A 21,363-nucleotide genomic window follows, 5' to 3' on the forward strand; every position below is an offset into this window, starting at 1 on the left:
TATTATGCTCCACCAATGACTGAATAAAACAAAAAATGAATAAAAATAAAACCAATAAAAACAATATAAAAACAAATATGATTAAAAACTATTTTAAAGGGTAAAATCAATTAAAACAGTAGAATAAAAATAAAAGTGTATAAAAAACACAGAGGACAGAGGACCACACAACTCACATAGTGTTAAAAGCCAAAGAATAAAAGTGGGTCTTAAGACGAGACTTAAAACACTCCACTGTGGAAGCAGTTTGAACATGGAGCGGCAGAGTGTTCCAGAGCTTAGGGCCGACCACAGAGAAGGCCCTGTCTCCCCTGGTCTTAAGTCTGGTCTTGGGCACCACGAGCTGGAGCTGGCTTTCGGACCTCAGAGCGCGCGCAGGGATGTAAATTTGGATGAGGTCAGAGATATATTGAGGTGCCAGTCCATGTAAAGATTTAAAAACAAACAGCAATGTTTTAAAATCAATTCTAAAATGAACAGGGAGCCAGTGCAAACTCTGAAGAATTGGGGTTATATGCTGGCGTTTCCTGGCCCCTGTTAGAAGTCGTGCTGCCGCGTTCTGGACTAACTGCAACCGGGAGAGAGCTTTTTGGCTAATGCCAGCATAAAGTGCATTGCAGTAGTCCAGGCGACTTGAAATAAAAGCATGCACGACTTGTTCAAAAAGGTTAAAAGATAAAAACGGTTTAACCTTTACTAAAAGACGAAGGTGATAAAAACACGATTTTAAAACGCCATTGACTTGTTTGTCTAGTTTAAAATCGCTGTCTATAGTGACAAGAGGGCGGCCAGGAGGCAGAGTGGAGAGGCGGGACACGGCTGGAGCGACACTACAGCCATCAGAGTCAGGTGCGTACACAACACACCTGTGCTCAATCCCTGCATGTTCTGCTGCAGCATAAAAGGGGAGAGGGAGGAGCAATCGTGACAGAAGTAGGCGAGAAGACAACGGACAACAATGACCACGATAACGACGTGATCGACCCTGAGCGAGATGAGCCCCTGCAGCAGACGCAGCCACCGGCCACCGAAAGGAGCTCCGCGACGAGCAGAAAGAGCCGGCGAGCTAGAAATTGGCGCGACTGACTGGCAAGACGAGATGTTTACTGAAATAATAAACTCGAGTCAAACCTGCTACGATGAGTCTTGTATCGATTGTCACCACAACCCACACAATGACGGCTGGAGTCATGTCACAATTGTGTAACTGCATAACCCAGTGTCAAAAATTCTGTTTGTAGTAAATGATTGTTCAGTACCATTTTTAACAATGTTTATTATGGTTGTTGGGATTTTTCTAATGAATTAATTTGTTAAAACTACTTTTTTTAATGACCTAACTAAGCATTGTTGAGATTTAAAGTATATTTTATTTTAATTTTGAGATCTTTTAATATTTTAGTTCAGGGGTATCCAAACTTTTTCCACCAAGGGTCACATACTGAAAAGTCTAAGTATGTGGGGCCACATTGATATTTTTTTATTTGGGAAAAAAAAATGCAAAAAAACTAATTATTTCAGCTATGAAATATAGGTGACTAAATATAATATTATTATTTGGAACATTTCAGCTTTTTCTCATTACACACCAATTATCCAAAATGTCAGGAGACTTGTGTGATGACAGGACGCACATAAAAGTCTGAAGAACCCATACTTGACAACCAACAAAGTGTCGGACATCCTGGTTTTTCACTGCCAGTTTCCCTGGAAAAGAATTGGTCATACTTTACTGACTTTTTCACAATTCAATATTTCCGACGCCATGATATGTGGGCGTGGCATGGCGGCAAACATCGTCCTGATGGTTTTTGGCCGTTGATGGGTGCAAAAAAAAAAAAAAAAGGGGTCCTACTTTAACAAACTCCTCCTGAAGACTGGCCAAACGAGATGCGGTTAATATAACCGAGACTACACACAAGTAGGCCATGTTCAATTGCAAACATTTTTACTGCGTTAAACTTTGCATTCACGCTAACTCGGCTCCACAAATTCCAATCTGGATCTTATTTGATAGAAACGGCGATGATGACACCATGAAGTGCCTGATGGGTCCATACCGGTTACTTCCTACTTGTAGTGGGCGGAGCCTGAAAGTGAAAACTGCTTCACAGCATCACCAATCTGTTATTTCTGCACTTTAGGCAGAAATAACAGAGCCTTTATCGCAATCTTGTGGTAGAAAATTATAACAGTCATATCTTTCTTACACATGTTCCGATCCTCCTGAAATGTTTAGTGGTGGGTTTGGGGTGTTGGGTGGGACGCAACTGCATGACTATTGCCGTGCTATTATCGCCCCCTTGTGGTGGAAATAACAGTCATAACTTCCTTACACATGCTCCAATCTTCCTGAAATTTTGGATGGTGGGTGTAGGTGTTGGGTGGGATGCAACGGCTTGACTACAGCTGTGCTATTATCGACCCCTTGTGGTGGAAATAACAGTCATAACTTCCTTACACATGCTCCAATCCTCCTGAAATGTTTGATGGTGGGTGCAACGCAATCGCATGACTATTGCTGTGCTATTATCACCCCCCTTGTGGTGGAAATAAGTCATAACTCCCTCAAACATTTGCCGATCTTTGTGAAATTTTTGATGGTGGGTGGAGGTGTTGGGTGGGACGCAACTGCATGACTACTGCTTTGCTATTATTGCCCCTTTAAGGTGGAAATGAGTCATAACTTCCTTACTCATGCTCTGATCTTCTTACCATTTTTGATGATGGTTCAGGGTGATGGGTGGGACGCAACTGCATGACTACTGCTGTGCTATTATCGCCCCCTTAAGGTGGAAATGAGTCATAACTTCCTTACACATGCGCCCATCTTCCTGAAATTTTGATGGTGGGTCAGGAAGGACGTGACCGCAAGCGTTTGGCATGACTACTGCGGTGAAAGGGGGGACGACCCGTTCAACGCTGCTCGCAGCTTTGATTTCCATTTAGAATAAAAACTTCACAGTAGACCAACCGATGTGTGTGTTTGTGTGAGTGTGTGTGTGTGTGCGCTGTGAATTCCAGAGTGGGACCACCTGTGGACCATAATTCACTGCTGCACATGTGCCCAGCACTTCTTGGGCTACACTACAATGTCCGCTGCCATCACATCAGCGGACACACTCCCAATGGAAAGTAGATTAAAAAAAAAAGAAAATAAAGAAATTTGTACTTTTATAGTCGCTGCAAAGCTGTAGTGCACAATGAGGAGCACTAAGTGAGCTTGTTAAATCTAAAGTGTGCGCGTGTAATGCGTCACCACTCTTACTTTTTCTTCTAAATAGAGCAGCGCTTCCATTCGTAACGCAGCCATCTTGACAGAGGCACACACACACACACACACACACACACACACACACACACACACACCCTCTTTTGTCCTCGGACAGCTTTTATTGCCGCTTAAATGACCGATGTCTCTTTCCTCAAGCAGAGAACAGCAGAGACGCGAGCAGGAAGGAAACATAAAAATATGTTTCGTTGAGAGAAAGAGAAAAAAAAAACCTGCTCGAGACTTGGGTCACTGCAGTCAAGCTTTCCATTCCGTAACTGTCAAAACAGGAAATGGATCAGTGGTGATGAATAATTCAAGCCTCTCATTACTAAATCATTGTCCGTCTGTCATACCAGGAGCAGCCCGCTTGTCCTTTTCAGGAGTATTAATGGCGCTTGTTCAGGGTCCCTGTGTGTGTGTGCTTGTGTGTGTGAGAGAGTCAATTTACTCACCGTCAATGACCAAAACAACCCTCCACACAGGGGCCGTCATGCGGCGAGCAGACTTCAGTTGAACACATGAAGTAAATCTGCGAGCAAGACACAAACACAAAGTGATGTCAAGTGATGTAAGCAGCCAGTTAGGATTTCACCAACGTGTGTGCCTTTCATTCATTGAAACCAAAACAAAGAGAAAAACAATCAGCATACCATCCATCCATTTTTTACAGCTACAGTCGGGCGGAAGGCAGGGGTACACCCTGGACAAGTTGCCACCTCATCACAGGAACAACACAGATAGACAGACAACATTCAGACACTAAGGACCATTTAGTGTTGCCAATCAACCTCGTTAGAATAATTACGTGTAAGTTATCACACAACTCTTAAGCTTAAAGGCCGTTGCTATAGTTAATATCAATTGTGCTGAAGTTGTACTTTTCTATCTGTGCAAAGGGACAACTTGCAATCCAGAGATTGTGAGTCGTCTCGTATCAGTATTTGTGTCCAGACTCGGCCTGCTGACTGCCGAGGACGAACATCGACTGCCGTGACGCAGACAGAGCAGAGACAGGGCGATATCACTAGTGTCACAACATTTGTATTTCTGAATAATCATATATTGTATCCAACTGGGGCAGCAAAAATTTGTCCATTCTCCATTTTCTGTCTACACACTGTGTCTGCTTATAAGTACTTCGTTCAGTACTTTGTAGAGGCTGTATAGTGCTGAACATGATTAATTGGTATCGCGGTACTATACTAATACCGGTATACCATACAACCCTATGATATAAACAAACACTAAAGATATTTCACCAAAAACCAACGAAGCATCATCACTGCAATATTACCCGAAAATATAAGATGATGAGTTTTATACATTTCTCATTTTTAAAAGCTATTTTTAAGAGTTTTAATGGATTAGCCCCTGCTGTGATGTGTAGAGAAGTACAAACGTAGAGTAAAGTACAGTGAAAAGGTGCCACACCACTCTGGGTCAGTCTGCGTTCTGAGTGAAAGTTTGAAGTTCCTCGGAGTAGTCCGGTCCATCCAGCAGGTTTGGGCTGCGTATGTGACAACCTCAGTCCAGACAGAGGGAGGGGACTACAGAATTTTGACCGTGATTTCAGTATCATTTCTGGCCACATTACTACATATGGCTCCTTGAATGTTGCTCTGGATTATTTTTTGTTTTGCATTTCTCAGTTAAAATAAATAAATATATAATAAAAATTCAGGAATGCCACCCATCTATCCATTTTCTACTGATTGCCCCTGGACTTATAAAATCCTCACAACCTAGTTTTCCCTTTCCGTTAATACAAGGTGTTTCATAGTACCGTATTTCCTTGAATTGCCGCCGGGTATATAGTATGCGCCTGCCTAGAATTACTGCCGGGTCAAACTTGTTTTGCAAAATAATTAGCGCATTCTTAGCATTACCGCCGGCTCAGGATTAACGCCGGGTCAAACTCGTTTGGCAAAATATTATTTTTTATTAGCGCATGTCTAGAATTTCCGCTGGGTCAAACTCGTTTTGCCAAATAATTAGCATATGCCTAGAATTTCCGCCGGGTCAATCTAGTCACGTCACGAGTGACACTTCACCTGTCATCCTTTTCAAAATGGAGGAGGCTGATTTCAATCATTTGAAATTGCATAAATGGAAGAAGATTAAGAGCTATTCAGTAGGATTTAAGGTCCAAGCTTTTGAATATGCTAAAAAGAATAGTAAGCAGCTATGTTTTATTAATATACCGTAGCTGCGTGTGTAAAATATGAGTCATTAAAATGACTCCCGCCTCCTGGTGGTAGAGGGCGCTAGTGATCCTTCTTGCTACTAATCGGCTGCAGAAGAACTGACAACAAGCAGCAAGAGTGATCGTTTATTTTTTCCTCTCGCTTGCACTTTTAACGTGGAGGATTACATATCTAAAATATAACAGTTTTCTAAACTGGACTTTTAATCGAAGCAGGAGGTAATAAAGGAAGATCTCCATCAAGACAGAGAGACTTTTAAAACTGAAGAAAGATAAGGAAGACTTCTATAAAATAGTTATCGATGCTTTTGATCAGAAGGAGCTGCACATGGACTTCATTTATAAGTAAGGGTAAGACCATAATGACATTTTTTTTAATTAAATGTGCTTTTCATGATGGTACCCTTACATCACACTTAAATTTATAAGCGCAGGCCTAAATTTACCGCATGCCTTTGGTAAGCCCCAGAGTGAGAAGAGGTTTTAAATTAATTAGCGCCCCGGCAGCAATTCAAGGAAATACGTTAAGTCAAATAGGAACGCCTCCGACTTCCTTATAAACAGCCAACTAGGCACACTGGCGTACAAAAACTCTTCTAAATTATGAAGTACAAATCATTTTGCTCCACAAATTGTGTCTCACAAGTGACGATAAAGTTTGATGACTTGTTTTTTTCTCCAAAAGCTTCTTCCCGTTCAGAATCAAAACACTTCTCTGCCGAGACGGCCATGACACTTCTTCCCGATGCAAACGGTTAACGAGGTGGTTCTACGATTTGTGCGGCCATTACGTTCGTCGTCTCTGATGATCATTACCTCCTCATCCGGGTCCTTGATGTGGTCGTCAGGAAGGAACTGGAAGGTGCTCATGGTGAAGCGGCGTGTTTGACCTTGAGGGGCCGGCGGTGGAGGGTGAGACAGCACCACTTGCTGAGAGGCTGGGTCCAGTGGGTTGGGGCATCTTGGTAGAAACAGACGACACAGCACATTAATGAACCCAATAAGGGGACACACACTCATTTTCATTGAAGGCCACATGGCAGTTATGATTGCCCTCAGAGGGCCGTGTAACACTGAATAATATATCAATTGGCATCGCTGATTGATATATTGGGTGCTGATGGCCCAACAGTGGGGCCAGGCCCTATGGTTAAGAACCACTGGTGTAAAATATATGAAATTGCATGCCGTGCATGCATTTTTTAAAGTCAAAATGGAAAGGGCGAAGTATTTAATTGAGAAATATAATTTTTTAGGCCACATGAAGAGTTGTGGCGGCCCCCGTGTCTGGAGTTTGACATCTACAAAAGGTTTCTGTTGCATCCACTGCAATCATGTGTGAAAACCTACCCGTTGTAGAGCAGCACCCACACGGCATCTCCTGAGCGTGGGTAGGCCACACAATAGTGCACCAGCAGCACCAGGCTGGAATCTGGGGCGTTCAGCATCCGCACTTCCAGGTAGAGGGGTTTCCCCAGGAGCATCTGCAGGGGCTGGTGATACTGCGGGTAGTAGCTGCTGTAGTCAGCGTCTGCATGATGATGACGAGGATGATGATCAGTAACAGTACAGGAAAGCCATCTTTCATCAGCTTCAAAAGAGACTAGAGTCCGTCCACCTTTGGCGAGTCTGAGCTGCACGCCGAACACACCCTGAGTCTGGACAGCCGGCCCCAGCGTGGGAGTTTTCACCAGGTAGCTGACGGTGAGGACGCTGCCTGGCACGTACCTGCACTCCACCAATAACCTGCACGCCAGGGAAGCACCGGTACATGGAACTGCAGTCAATAACCACATCATACGTTACTCTGGGCCGGAACATGGAAGTGCACTCAATAACCACGTCATACGTTACTCTGGGATTACTTGTCTGCAAAACACTAACAAAATTAAATGAAAATACTAAAGCCCATTCCTGCAACTTTGTGCTGCCTGAGTTTAACAGACCTTAGAAAACAATTCCCCTTTTTTTTACCATATGATAGTACTCTTTATTTGATGAGTTAAAATAGATTTGGCTCCATCTGCTTGTCAACTGAAGAAGACAGACAGGTGGTTTTCTATCAGTCAATACAAAACATTTTATTTTACACTTGTTAAAGTGCAACTATTATGCAAATACAAGCAAAGTAGTGTTGTTCAAGTGGAACTACTATGCAAATACAAGCAAAGTAGTCCCAACTATTATGCAAATAAAAGCAAAGTAGTCTTGTTAAAGTAAAACTATTATGCAAATACAAGCAAAGTAGTGTTGTTATAGTGGAACTAAAATGCAAATACAAACCAAGTAGTCTCGTTAAAGTGGAACTATTATGAAAATACAATCAAAGTAGTGTTGTTCAAGTGGAACTATTATGCAAATACAAGCAAAGTAGTCTGGTTAAAGTAAAACTATTATGTAAATACAAGCAAAGTAGTGTTGTTAAAGTGGAACTATTATGCAAATACAAGCAAAGTAGTTTTGTTAAAGTGGAACTATTATGCAAATGCCAGCAAAGTAGTCTTGTTAAAGTTGAACTACTATGCAAATACAAGCAAAGTAGTCCTGTTAATGTGGAACTATTATACAAATAAAAGCAAAGTAGTCTTGTTAAAGTTGAACTATTATGCAAATACAAGCAAAATAGTTTTGTTAGTGGAACTATTATAAAAATACAAGCAAAGTAGTCCTGGTAAAGTGGAACTATTATGCAAATACAAGCAAAGTACTATTGTTAAAGTGGAACTATTATGCAAATACAAGCCAAATAGTTTTGATAGTGGAACTACTATAATAATACAAGCATAGTGTTAATAAAGTGGAACTAATATGCAAATGCAAGCAAAGTAGTCCTGTTAAAGTGCAACTATTATGCAAATACAAGCAAAGTAGTCTTGTTAAAGTGCAACTATTATGCAAATACAAGCAAAGTAGTCTTGTTAAAGTGCAACTACTATGCAAATAAAGTAGTCTTGTTAAAGTGCAACTATTATGCAAATAAAAGCAAAGTAGTCCTGTTAAAGTGTAACTATTATGCAAATACAAGCAAAGTAGTCCTGTTATAGTGTAACTATTATGCAAATACAATCCAAGTAGTCTTGTTAAAGTGGAACTATTATGCAAATACAAGCAAAGTAGTCTCATTGTTAATTTGGCCTGCCGCGACGTCATTTATTGTGGCCTGCCTTGTCCTTCAATGTCGTCCGCCAAACATTTACTTTGATCAGCAACGTTATTTAATTTGGCCTGTCGCGACGTCACGTAATGTGGCCTGCCTTGTCCTTCAATGTCGTCCGCCACAACATTTATTTTGGTCAGCAACGTCAATTAATGTGGCTCGTCAAGTCATTTATTGTGGTCGGCCAGATATTTTAATTTGGTCAGCAAAGTAATTTAATGTGGTCCACCACGTCATTCAACCTGGTCCATGATGACATTTAAAGTGAAATGCCTTGTCTTTTTAAAGTGGTGCGTGAGGTCAGTTGACGAGGTCCGTGACATCACTTAACGCAGTCCGCTACGTCATTATATCGGCCTGCCGAGACGTCATTAAAGGTGGCCTGCCTTGTCCTTCAATGTCGTCCGCCACAACATTTATTTTAGTCAGCCACATCAATGTGGCCCCCTAAGTCATTAATTGTGGTCTGCCAGATCCTGTGATTAGGTCAGTGACGTCATATAACGTGGTCCACCACATCATTCAACGTGGTCCACATTTAAGTTGGCCTGCTTTATCTTTCAATGTGGTGCGCCACGTCATTTAATGCGGTCTGCAACGTTATTTGAATGCGGCCTGCCACAACATTTATTTTGGTCAGCAACGTCAATTAATTAAGTAATTTTTTGTGGTCTGCTAGATCCTTTAATTAGGTAAGCAAAGTCATTTATTGTGGTCCACCACACCTTTCAACCTGGTCCACGATGACATTTAAAGTAGTCTGCCTTGTCTTTTAATGTGGTGCGTGAGGTCAGTTGACGAGGTTTGCGACATCAGTTAACACAGTCCACTACGTCATTAATGCGGCTTGCTGCGACGTCATTTAAAGTGGCCGGCCTTGTTCTTCAATGTCATCTGCCACAACAATTATTTTGGTCAGCCACGTCAATGTGGCCAGCTAAGTCATTTATTGTGGTCTGCCAGATCCTGTGATTAGGTCAGCGAAGTCATATAATGTGGTCCACCACATCATTCAACGTGGTCCACATTTAACGTGGCCTGCTTTATCTTTCAATGTGGTGCGCCACGTCATTTAATGCTAGATCCTTTAATTAGGTCAGCTAAGTCCTTTAACGTGGTCCACCACATCATTCAACCTGGTCCACGATGACATTTAAAGTAGCCTGCCTTGTCTTTTAATGTGGCGCGTGAGGTCAGTTGACGAGGTTTACGACATCAGTTAACGCAGTCCACTACGTCATTAACGCAGCTTGCTGCGACGTCATTTAAAGTGGCCGGCCTTGTTCTTCAATGTCATCTGCCACAACAATTATTATGGTCAGCCACGTCAATGTGGCCCGCTAAGTAATTTATTTTGGTCTGCCAGATCCTGTGATCAGGTCAGCGAAGTCATATAACGTGGTCCACCACATCATTCAACTTTCACATTTAACGTGGCCTGCTTTATCTTTCAATGTGGTGCGCAACGTCATTTGAATGCAGCCTGCCACAACATTTATTTTGGTCGGCAACGTCAATTCATGTGGTCCGCCACGACATTTGTGTTGCGCGACGATATTTACTGTGACCCTTACTGTGGCCTGCTGTTCATTTATGACGGGTCACATCATAATGACGTGACGTGGCCCGTCACGTCATTGAATGTAGTCCGCCAAATCAATTATGCGGCCCTTTAAGGTTAGCCATAGTTACGAAGTGGCCCTGAATAAGAAATAAGACACCCATGCTTTAGTCAGTAAGCTCTTTTGTCTCGATCCTCTTGTCGTGGGGTAGACTGGTTCGTACATGCACATGCATCCTCCGCCGATGCCATAACTAAACACAAAGCAGCGTACAGTTCTAACATATATGTCAGCAGAAAACTAAAAACTACAATGAAGATGCTGGGGAGAAGATGCTGTCGAAGTGGAGGCACGTAAACAAAGCTGCAGAAAGAAGCATGTACCGTATTTTTCGGACTATAAGTCGCAGTTTTTTTTCATAGTTTGGCCGGGGGTGCGACATATACCCAGGAGCGACTTATGTGTGAAATTATTAACACATTACCATAAAATATCAATATTATTTGGCTCATTCACGTAAGAGACTAGATGTATAAGATTTAGTGGGATTTATCGATTAGGAGTGACAGATTGTTTGGTAAACATATAGCTTGTTTTATATGTTACAGTTATTTGAATGACTCTTACCATAATATGTTACGTTAACATACCAGGCACCTTCTCAGTTGGTTATTTATGCGTCATATAATGTACACTTATTCAGCCTGTTGTTCACTATTCTTTATTTATTTTAAATTGCCTTTCAAACGTCTATTCTTGCTGTTGGATTTTATCAAATAAATTTCCCCCAAAACTGGGACTTATACTCCAGTGCGACTTATGTTTTTTTCCTTCTTTATAATGCATTTTCGGCAGGTACGACTTATACTCTGGAGCGACTTATAATCCGAAAAATACGGTAATGGCAACCGCAAGGAAGTGTATCCATGTGGAAAGAAAATGTGAATATGAGTCATTTAAGTCCTGATAAAGAATGAGAAAAGGTCTGACCTAACAGGAGAATCTCGAGTGATGGTTCCATAATTGAGGCTTACAGTCTGAATCCTGTTGACTATTTCCACCATGTAGATCAAAGTTTTGCCCATTTCCTGTTGGGGCGGAGAAAAGCCATTAGTGAGCATGTGGGAGGGAGGGAAGGAAGGCAGGAAGGAAGGAAGGAAGAATGGATGGAGAAGGAAGGAAGGAAGGATGGATGGAGAAGAAGGAGGGAAGGAAGGAAGAATGGATGGATGATGGAAGGAAGGAAGGAAGGAAGGAAGGAAGGAAGGAAGGAAGGAAGGAAGGAAGGAAGGAAAACAAAATGAAGGAAAGATGGAGGGAGGGACGGATTGATAAGGAAGGAAGGATGGAAGGAAGGATAGAACGATGGATGGATGGATGGAAGGGAGGAAGGGTGTTGTGTTGAATAAAAGTCACCATTTTGCGAGCCCCGCAGCCGTCCATGGGCAGCTTGAACAAGGCGTACTGGGGGGTAAATCTGAGGGGTGTGCAGGTGGAGTTGTTGCTCACCACCAGCAGGCCGGGCGAGAGGGGGGGCTCGGTGAGGGACGCAGGCACAGAGAACACAAAGTGGCGGTCGATTGTGCACTCTGCAAGACGAGCACAAACACGCACATGTACACGTCAGCTTTGTGCAGGGTGTAAAAGGTCACACCAACAAAAAGGTCACACATCCCGACAGGTAATTGATATCCACACTCCTTTCACATCGGGTCTGCGGCGCTTTGAGTCATTTGGGAATGGCAGCTGTTGGAAAGAGTCACGCGTTCCCTGCCAAGTGGCGTGCAAACACAGTAGTGATGTGCCAAACCACCGACTTTCTTTACCATCCCATACCAACGCAACATTCAGGCTCGTATCGGCGATACCGATCTGATACCGATACTCTCTGCAAATTTACCTAACAAGTCAGTTGAAAAAGTTTTGTATTTTCAAATTAATATCTGCCAATAACAACATTTCTAAATTAAAAAAAAAAGGGCAACAATGTGAGGGGAAGAGAGAGCAAAAAAATCTAAATGTAATGACAAAAAGCTGAACATTATAGAAGAATTAGGGACCGAATGTCCCTTTGGGACAAAGGACCCTTTTGTATTTCTAAGGTTGTATTATTATTCTTTAATATACCGCCGCCTCTTTGAACTGTAGTTTGACTCCCTTAACAAGCTTCAAACTCACCAAATTTGACACACACATCAGGACTGGCGAAAATTGCGATCTAATCTAAAAACCAAAACCCAAAAGTCAAAATTGCGCTCTAGCTCCCCCTAGGAAGAAAACACAAACAAAACGGTCTATAACTTCCAGTAGGAACGTCGTAGAAACATGAAACAAAAACCACTACGTAGGTCTCAGTTAGACCTATATTTCATACACTCTTACCTCCAAGCTAAAATCAACAGGAATCAACAAAAGTTGGCAAAACATTTTCTGCTTTCTTTCTAACATTATCTCCTCTGAAGCAGTTTGTCGTTTCGGCTTCAAATAAGCAAGAGAAGAGAGATTGAACCCTTCTGATTAAAAGTAGATGAAATAATTTTAATCACTACTACAGTTTTGATTTGATCAGCCTTCAAAGCGCTGCGCTGAAAACCATTTCAAAGATGGCCGCCGTGCGCAGACACAGTGAGGGTGATGTTTTTTTAATCTTTTTTTCTCCGTACTGTCTGCTGCTGTTGCGCACGCACCAACATTCATGAGGGAGGGGCTGTGATCGTCTATACCAAAATGGCTGCCAGGTGCCGTAGCTAAGCCGGTATGTTTTAAAGTTGTCGTTTGCCTGCATATCGTAAAAAACAACCGTCCGACATTCTTTATTTTGGGTACTTATATATGGTGCCTGACTGTTGTGGCGTATCTGCACTTTTTATGCTACAGTAAAGACAATGAATGGTCCGGTTTTTATTTTATTAGCCTTCAAAAAACCGCTGCGCTGAAAAACCTTTCTAAGATGGCCTCCGTGCGCTCACACAGAGAGCTAGACGTTTTTTTTCTCTTTTTTTTTTCCTACCACTCCCAGTATGTAATCTTATAAATGGCATAAACGCGCCAGTGACACAATATTTGAATAATATTAAAACTAGTTGTGCTTCGCCCTCGTGTGAAATATTTGTTAAGATGGCTGCCGGATAGCTAACGCCAAAGCGGTCCCGTCCTTCGCTGCTTAAAGCTTTAAAGGCATACTGAAACCCACCACGCAGTCTGATAGTTTATATATCAATGATGAAATATTACCATTGCAACACATGCCAATACGGCCTTTTTAGTTTACTAAATTGCAATTTTAAATTTCCTGTGACTTTTTTCTTGAAAACTTCGCGTAATGATGACGTGTACGCGTGACGTCACGGGCTGTTATGAATATGAGCGCTGCCTACACACACAGCTAAAAGTCGTCTGCTTTAACCGTATAATTAAACAGTATTTTGGACATCTGTGTTGCTGAATCTTTTGCAATTTGTTCAATTAATATTGGAGAAGTCAAAGTAGAAAGACGGAGTTTGGAAGCTATAGCCTTTAGCCACACAAACACACGGTGATTCCTTGTTTAAAATCCACGGTCGTGAAACTTTGCTATGGATCACAGCGAACATGGATCCCAATCGAATGTCAACCAGCAGGTTTTGGTGAGAAAATTGTGGTCAAAAAGTCGCCTCTTACCGGATATCAGCTGAGCTTGTGCCTCCCTTACAGCTGCCGTCGACTTCCCCAAGACACTATGCGTCAACAACCGGCCGTGGACGTACAATTCCGACTATCAGGTACTGTTAAAGTCACTAAAACACTAGCAACACAATAGAAAGATATGGGATTTCCCAAAATTATCCTAGTAAATGTCTCTAAAAACATATGAATCCGTCTCAATGCAACGAGATTGCAATCACGTTTTTTTAAAGTTTTTTTTTTTTTTTTCTAGTCAGTCGCTATTAATATCCTCAAACACGAATCTTTCATCCTCGCTCAAATTAATGGGGAAATTGTCGTTTTCTCGGTCCGAATAGCTGTTTTTGTTGGAGGCTCCCATTAAAATCAATGTGAATATATGAGGAGCCATCAACATGTGACGTCATCGTCTGCGACTTCCGGTAGAGGCAGGGCTTTTCTCCAGTTGCGAACTTTATCGTGGATGTTCTGTTCCCTACTAAATCCTTTCAGCAAAAATATGGCAATATCGCGAAATGATCAAGTATGACACATAGAATGGACCTGCTATCCCCGTTTAAATAAGAAAATCTCATTTCAGTAGGCCTTTAATTCATATTAATTTACTGAGTCACATAGAATAAATGTTTGTCTTTAAATATAGATATTTGGGGTTTTTTTGTATGAAAAAAATTATCAAAATGGCCCCTCATACTTGATTTCTCAGTTAGTGTGTGGCCCTTGGTGGAAAAAGTATAGACACCCTGATCCAAAATGTGACAAGCTATCGGAATAAAAATTAAATGCACTTAAAAAAATAAACAACATTTTGTTAATTTAAATTTGAAAAGACAAAACATCCATAATAAACACTTTGTGTAACTGAACATTGTAAGCAGAACTTTTTACAAACACAAAGTTGTGCAGTTACACAATCACATTTTTATTTTTTATTCTATTACATGGAGGAAAAAAAACAATAAAAAAATGTAATAAAAAGATCCAAAAAATCAGTATGTAGTGAGAAAAAGCTGAAATTTTCTAAATAATAATAAAGAAAATTTAGACAACTGTATCATGATAATATACGTGGACCCCGACTTAAACAAGTTGAAAAACTTATTGGGGTGTTACTATTTAGTGGTCAATCGTACGGAATATGTACTGTACTGTGCAATTTACTAGTACAAGTTTCAATCAATCACCTATAACAGAATTTCTTAACCTTTTTCACATCAGGGCTCAACTTTTCCAATACAGAGCAGCCTGGGTCCCAATCAGAATATCAACACAACACTGTATGAGTTGCCCTACTTTTAATTTTCATAGTGCTGAAATATATATAAAAAATAAATAAATAAAATGTAAACTAAATTAAATTACAATTTAGATACTCAGATTTTAATCAACGGATACTTTTAGTGCTGCAATCCAAAAATAAATATAAATTAATATAAATGTATCACGTAATTATGTAAATGCATCACATAAATATGCAAATATGGCATGTAAATGTTTCACATAATTACGCAAATGCCTCACATGGTTATGGTAATGATTCGCATAATTATGCAAATGTTTCCCATACATATTTAACATATGTAAATGTTTCATGTAGATCTGTTTCACGCAAATATGTTTCACATAGATCTATGTTTCACGTAAATATTTTATGTAGATACATGTTTTACAAAAATATGTAAATGTTTTACGTAAATATCTAACTTCTTCACGTAGACATGTTTTATGAAAATGTTTCACGTAGATATATGTTTCGCGTAAATATGTAAATGTTTCATGTAATTATGTCACGTAAATGTGTAAATGTCTCACACAATTATGTAAATGTCTCACATAAATATGTAAATGTTCCATGCAAATATTTCACATAATCATGCAAATGTTTATGTGATTATGTCAATGACCCACTTACTTATGCAAATGGCATACACAAATAGTTCAAAGGTATGCAAATGTCACACAAATATGTAAATGTTTTACGTAAATATGTAAATGTTTCACACAGATATGTTTTAGGTAAATATGTAAATGTTTTACGCAAATATGTGAATGTTCCATGTAAATATTTAAATGTTGACCTAAATGTCATACGTAAATATGTAAATGTTACACGTAAATATGTAATCGTTTCATGTAAATATTTCACATAGATATGTAAATGTTACACATAAATATGTGAATGTGTAAATATTTAAATGTTGATGTAAATGTCATATACATAAATATGTAAATATTTCATGTAAATATTTCAGATGGATATGTAAATGGTACATGTAAATATGTAATTTTTTCACATAATTATTTCACATAGATATGTAAATGTTACACACACATGTAAATGTATCACTTAAATATGTAAATGTTCATGCAAAAATGGCCCGTGCATACTTTTTTCAGTATGCGACCCCGTGTTGGAAAGAGTTTGAACACCCAGGAAGCCAAGTTAGAAAACAATGGCTGTCTGGATTAGTGAAAAGCGAGGGCAAGCTCACCGTCCATGGCGTGGTAGCAAGCGGGGGGGTGCTTGCCGAAGCAGCAGCCCAGGGCGAGACATGCCGGCCGGGATAGAGCGCCTGTCCCGCAGGGCAGACGCTGCTCGCGGGGAAGGTTGCAGTCTTACAAGAGGAGGAAGTGAGGAAGGTGAGAAGGTGAGGCGCACAGCTGAGAGAAGTGGTGAACGTCGGGGAAAGTACCTTGTCCTGGTAAAGAGTTGGAGAGCGGGCAGTAAAAGTGAGCACTCTTCTTCCCGCTTGCAGTCAGATATGTGACCGCCATGACGAACTTGTGACCCTTTGACACAAACTACCTCTTCAGTATACATATACATACGTCACATCCAGCAACTTACTTACCTGCACACTCATGTGGCAACTTGTGTTCAACTGGAGCCTCAGGTGGATTTTGCCATCTTCTTCCACCTTGGCAGAATACCCACAATGCTTCGGTGTGTCCTGGACGCGCATCTCCTTCCCTTGTGCGTCTGGAAAAATGAAAGAGAAAGAAACCAGCTTCTCTCAGAGTGTCTAAATGCTTTGCAGTCAAACGCAAAAGCGGGACCTGACCTCCTGAAGGTTTGCGTGTACTGAATACTGAAGGTTTGCGTGTACTTAAATACTGAAGGTGTGCGTGTACTAAATACTGAAGGTGTGCGTGTACCAAATACTGAAGGTGTGCGTGTACTAAATACTGAAGGTGTGCGTGTACTAAATACTGAAGGTGTGCGTGTACTAAATACTGAAGGTGTGCGTGTACTAAATACTGAAGGTGTGCGTGGACTAAATACTGAAGGTGTGCGTGGACTAAATACTGAAGGTTTGCGTGTACTAAATACTGAAGGTTTGCGTGTACTAAATACTGAAGGTTTGCGTGTACTAAATACTGAAGGTTTGCGTGGACTAAATACTGAAGGTTTGAGTGTACTAAATACTGAAGGTTTGAGTGTAGTAAATACTGAAGGTTTGAGTGTACTAAATACTGAAGGTTTGCGTGTACTAAATACTGAAGGTTTGCGTGTACTAAATACTGAAGGTGTGCGTGTACTAAATACTGAAGGTGTGCGTGTACTAAATACTGAAGGTGTGCGTGTACTAAATACTGAAGGTGTGCGTGTACTAAATACTGAAGGTGTGCGTGTACTAAATACTGAAGGTGTGCGTGTACTAAATACTGAAGGTGTGCGTGTACTAAATACTGAAGGTGTGCGTGTACTAAATACTGAAGGTGTGCGTGTACTAAATACTGAAGGTGTGCGTGTACTAAATACTGAAGGTGTGCGTGTACTAAATACTGAAGGTGTGCGTGGACTAAATACTGAAGGTTTGCGTGGACTAAATACTGAAGGTTTGCGTGCACTAAATACTGAAGGTTTGCGTGCACTAAATACTGAAGGTTTGCGTGCACTAAATACTGAAGGTTTGCGTGCACTAAATACTGAAGGTTTGCGTGGACTAAATACTGAAGGTTTGAGTGTACTAAATACTGAAGGTTTGAGTGTACTAAATACTGAAGGTTTGAGTGTACTAAATACTGAAGGTTTGAGTGTACTAAATACTGAAGGTTTGAGTGTACTAAATACTGAAAGTTTGAGTGTACTAAATACTGAAGGTTTGCGTGTACTAAAACATTCCAGCCGATCTACTAAACTTGTGCATCTTTTAAGTGAGTTTTCATGAATGTGCAAAATAATTGCTTGTCACCAGAATGCAGACAATATTGGGAGGGAAAATGCAAATATAAAATTACTTAGCACACGCAGCGCGATTTATCAAGTCTGACCCTATTATGCATATTTAGTACATCTAGAAAGGACGTGCAAAATGGCATAATCTTCACACATAATAGTGTGAGAGTCCAGTCCACAGTGGATCTAACATAATAGTGAGAGTCCAGTCCATAGTGGAACTAACATAATAGTGTGAGAGTCCAGTCCATAGTGGATCTAACATAATAGTGTGAAAGTCCAGTCCATAGTGGATTTAACATAATAGTGAGAGTCCAGTCCATAGTGGATCTAACATATTAGTGTGAGAGTCCAGTCCATAGTGGATCTAACATAATTGTGAGAGTCCAGTCCATAGTGGATCTAACATAATAGTGAGAGTCCGGTCCATAGTGGATCTAACATAGTAGTGAGAGTCCGGTCCATAGTGGATCTAACATAATGGTGAGAGTCCGATCCATAGTGGATCTAACATAATAGTGACAGTCCTTTTCATAGTGGATCTAACATAATATTGTGAGAGTCCAGTCCATTGTGGATCTAACATAAAAGTGTGAGAGTCTAGTCCATAGTGGATCTAACATAATAGTGTGAGAGTCTAGTCCATAGTGGATCTCACATAATAGTGTGAGAGTCTAGTCCATAGTGGATCTAACATATTGTGAGAGTCCAGTCCATTGTGGATCTAACATAATAGTGAGTGTCCAGTCCATAGTGGATCTAGCATAATAGTGTGAGTCCAGTCCATAGTGGAACTAACATAATAGTGTGAGAGTCCAGTCGATAGTGGATCTAACATAATAGTGTGAGAGTCCAGTCCATAGTGGATCTAACATAATAGTGTGAGAGTCCAGTCCATAGTGCATCTAACAATGGTGAGAGTCCAGTCCATAGTGGATCTAACATAATAGTGAGAGTCCAGTCCATAGTGGATCTAACATAATAGTGAGAGTCCGGTCCATAGTGGATCAAACATAATATTGTGAGAGCCCAGTCCATAGTGGATCTAACATAATATTGTGAGAGTCCAGTCCATAGTGGATCTAACATAATAGTTTGAGAGTCCAGTCCATAGTGGCTCTAATATAATAGTGTGAGAGTCCAGTCCATAGTGGATCCAACATAACAGTGAGAGTCCAGTCCATAGGGGATCCAACATAATAGTGAGAGTCCAGTCCATAGTGGATCTAACATAATAGTGAGAGTCCGGTCCATAGTGGATCTAACATAATAGTGTGAGAGTCTAGTCCATAGTAAATCTAACATAATATTGTAAGAGTCCAGTCCATAGTGGATCTAACATAATAGTGAGAGTCCAGTCCATAGTGGATCTAACATATTAGTGTGAGAGTCCAGTCCATAGTGGAACTAACATAATATTGTGAAAGTCCAGTCCATTGTGGATCTAACATAATATTGTGAAAGTCCAGTCCATTGTGGATCTAACATTATAGTGAGAGTCCAGTCCATAGATGGGTAGGTTGTGAGTTCAAACCCCGGCCAAGTCATACCAAATACTATAAAACTGGGAGCCATTATCTCCCTGCTTGGCACTCAGCATCAAGGGTTGGAATTGGGTGTTAAATCACCAAAAGTGATTTCCGGGTGCGACCACCGCTGCTGCACACTGCTCCCCTCACCTCCCAGGGGGTGAACAAGGGTGATGGGTCAAATGAGGAGAATAATTTTGCCACACCTTGTTTGGTTGTGTGTGTGTGTGTGTGTGTGTGTGTGTGTGACAATCATTGGTACTTTAACTTGAACTTAACATTTGTCCAATGGATATCAGTAAAATGTGGCATAATTACGGAGTAACCCATCTTCCACGAAGCATAAACAAGAGGAACCTACAGCGTGGGACTCCTCCATTGCAATTTGAAGTTCCTTGAGAGTAGGATTGGGCTGCGTATATGGCCACCTCAGTCATGGAAAGTGGGCGGGGGCTACAGGATTTTGACCGAGACTGCAGTACAATTTCTGGCCACGTTACTACATATGGCTCCTTTAACATACTGTATTTCCTTGAATAGCCGCCGGGTATATAGTACGCGCCTGCCTAAAATTACTGCCGGGTCAAACTTGTTTCGCAAAATAATTAGCACATGCTTAGCATTACCGCCGGCTCAGGATTAACGCCGGGTCAAACTCGTTTGGCAAAATATTATTTTTATTAGCGCATGTCTAGAATTTCCGCCGGGTCAAACTCGTTTTGCCAAATAATTACAATATGCCTAGAATTTCCGCCGGGTCAAACTCTTCACGTCACGAATTACACTTCACCTGTCATCGTTTTCAAAATGGAGGAGGCTGATTTCAATCATTTGAAATCGCATAAAGGGAAGAAGATTAAGAGCTATTCAGTAGGATTTAAGGTCCAAGCTATTGAATATGCTAAAAAGAACAGTAAGCAGCTATATTTTATTAATATACCGTAGCTACGTGTGTCAAATATGAGTCATTAAATGACTCCCGCCTCCTGGTGGTAGAGGGCGCTAGTGATCCTTCTTGAACCCTACTCGGCTGCAGAAGAAGTGACAACAAGCAGCTAAAGTGAGCAGCGATTGTTTAATTTTTCCTTTCGCTTGCACTTTTAACATGGAGGATTACAGATGTCTAAACTGGACTTTCAATGGAAGCAGGAGGCAATAAATGAAGATTTCCATCGAGACAGAGAGACTTTTAAAACTGAAGAAAGATACGACTTCTATAAACAAGTTATCAATGCTTTTAACCAGAAGGAGCTGCGCATGGACTTAATTTATAAGTACAGGTAAGACCATAATAACGTTTTTTTTTAATTAAATGTGCTTTTCATGATGGTATCCTTACATGACACTCAAATTTATAAGCGCGGGCCTAAATTTACCGCATGCCTTTGGTAAGTGCCGGAGTGAAAAGAGGTTTTAAAACAACTAGCGCATGCTTGCCTTTACCGAATGTCTTTGGTAAACGCCGGAGTGAGTAGAAGTTTTAAATTTTTTGGCGCCCCGGCGGCAATTCAGGGATATACGGTACCTCTTACATGAAAAAATGTTTCTTGTAATTTGCATGTTCAAACGCACGCTGGCAGTTAGTGCCATTAACTTCAAAATGTACAGGACTGATTCTAAAATGGCCAGAAAAAGTTGTACATGTTTGAAAAGCTAGTGAAAAGTCGGAACATAAGATAAAAGTGCAATATGTAAGTCTCCGTGGCGAAAACCTCATTTAAATAAGGCGGTCTATAGCACTTTTTTGTGTACACAGTCTTGATAAATCACACGCTATTTTTTTAGTTTAGCATAT

General features: G+C 40.7%; 1 protein-coding gene across 1 annotated transcript in view; it reads right to left on the reverse strand.

Moving 5' to 3' along the window:
• Nucleotides 1–3,370: 3,370 nt before the first annotated feature.
• The window catches only part of LOC133535440 (uncharacterized), a 39,218-nt gene continuing 21,225 nt past the window's right edge, over nt 3,371–21,363 (reverse strand). Inside the window, exons 9-18 of the mRNA XM_061875320.1 lie at nt 16,712–16,839; nt 16,553–16,649; nt 16,352–16,474; nt 11,613–11,785; nt 11,187–11,284; nt 7,096–7,223; nt 6,828–7,008; nt 6,294–6,438; nt 3,727–3,803; nt 3,371–3,549 (exon numbers count right to left, since the gene is read on the reverse strand). Coding sequence (XP_061731304.1) covers nt 3,729–3,803; nt 6,294–6,438; nt 6,828–7,008; nt 7,096–7,223; nt 11,187–11,284; nt 11,613–11,785; nt 16,352–16,474; nt 16,553–16,649; nt 16,712–16,839 — 1,148 coding nt within the window. The 3' untranslated portion in view covers nt 3,371–3,549; nt 3,727–3,728. The remainder of the gene's footprint in view (nt 3,550–3,726; nt 3,804–6,293; nt 6,439–6,827; nt 7,009–7,095; nt 7,224–11,186; nt 11,285–11,612; nt 11,786–16,351; nt 16,475–16,552; nt 16,650–16,711; nt 16,840–21,363) is intronic.

This window comes from Nerophis ophidion, linkage group LG01 (genome assembly GCF_033978795.1).
Source record: "Nerophis ophidion isolate RoL-2023_Sa linkage group LG01, RoL_Noph_v1.0, whole genome shotgun sequence".
Lineage (NCBI taxonomy): Eukaryota > Metazoa > Chordata > Actinopteri > Syngnathiformes > Syngnathidae > Nerophis > Nerophis ophidion.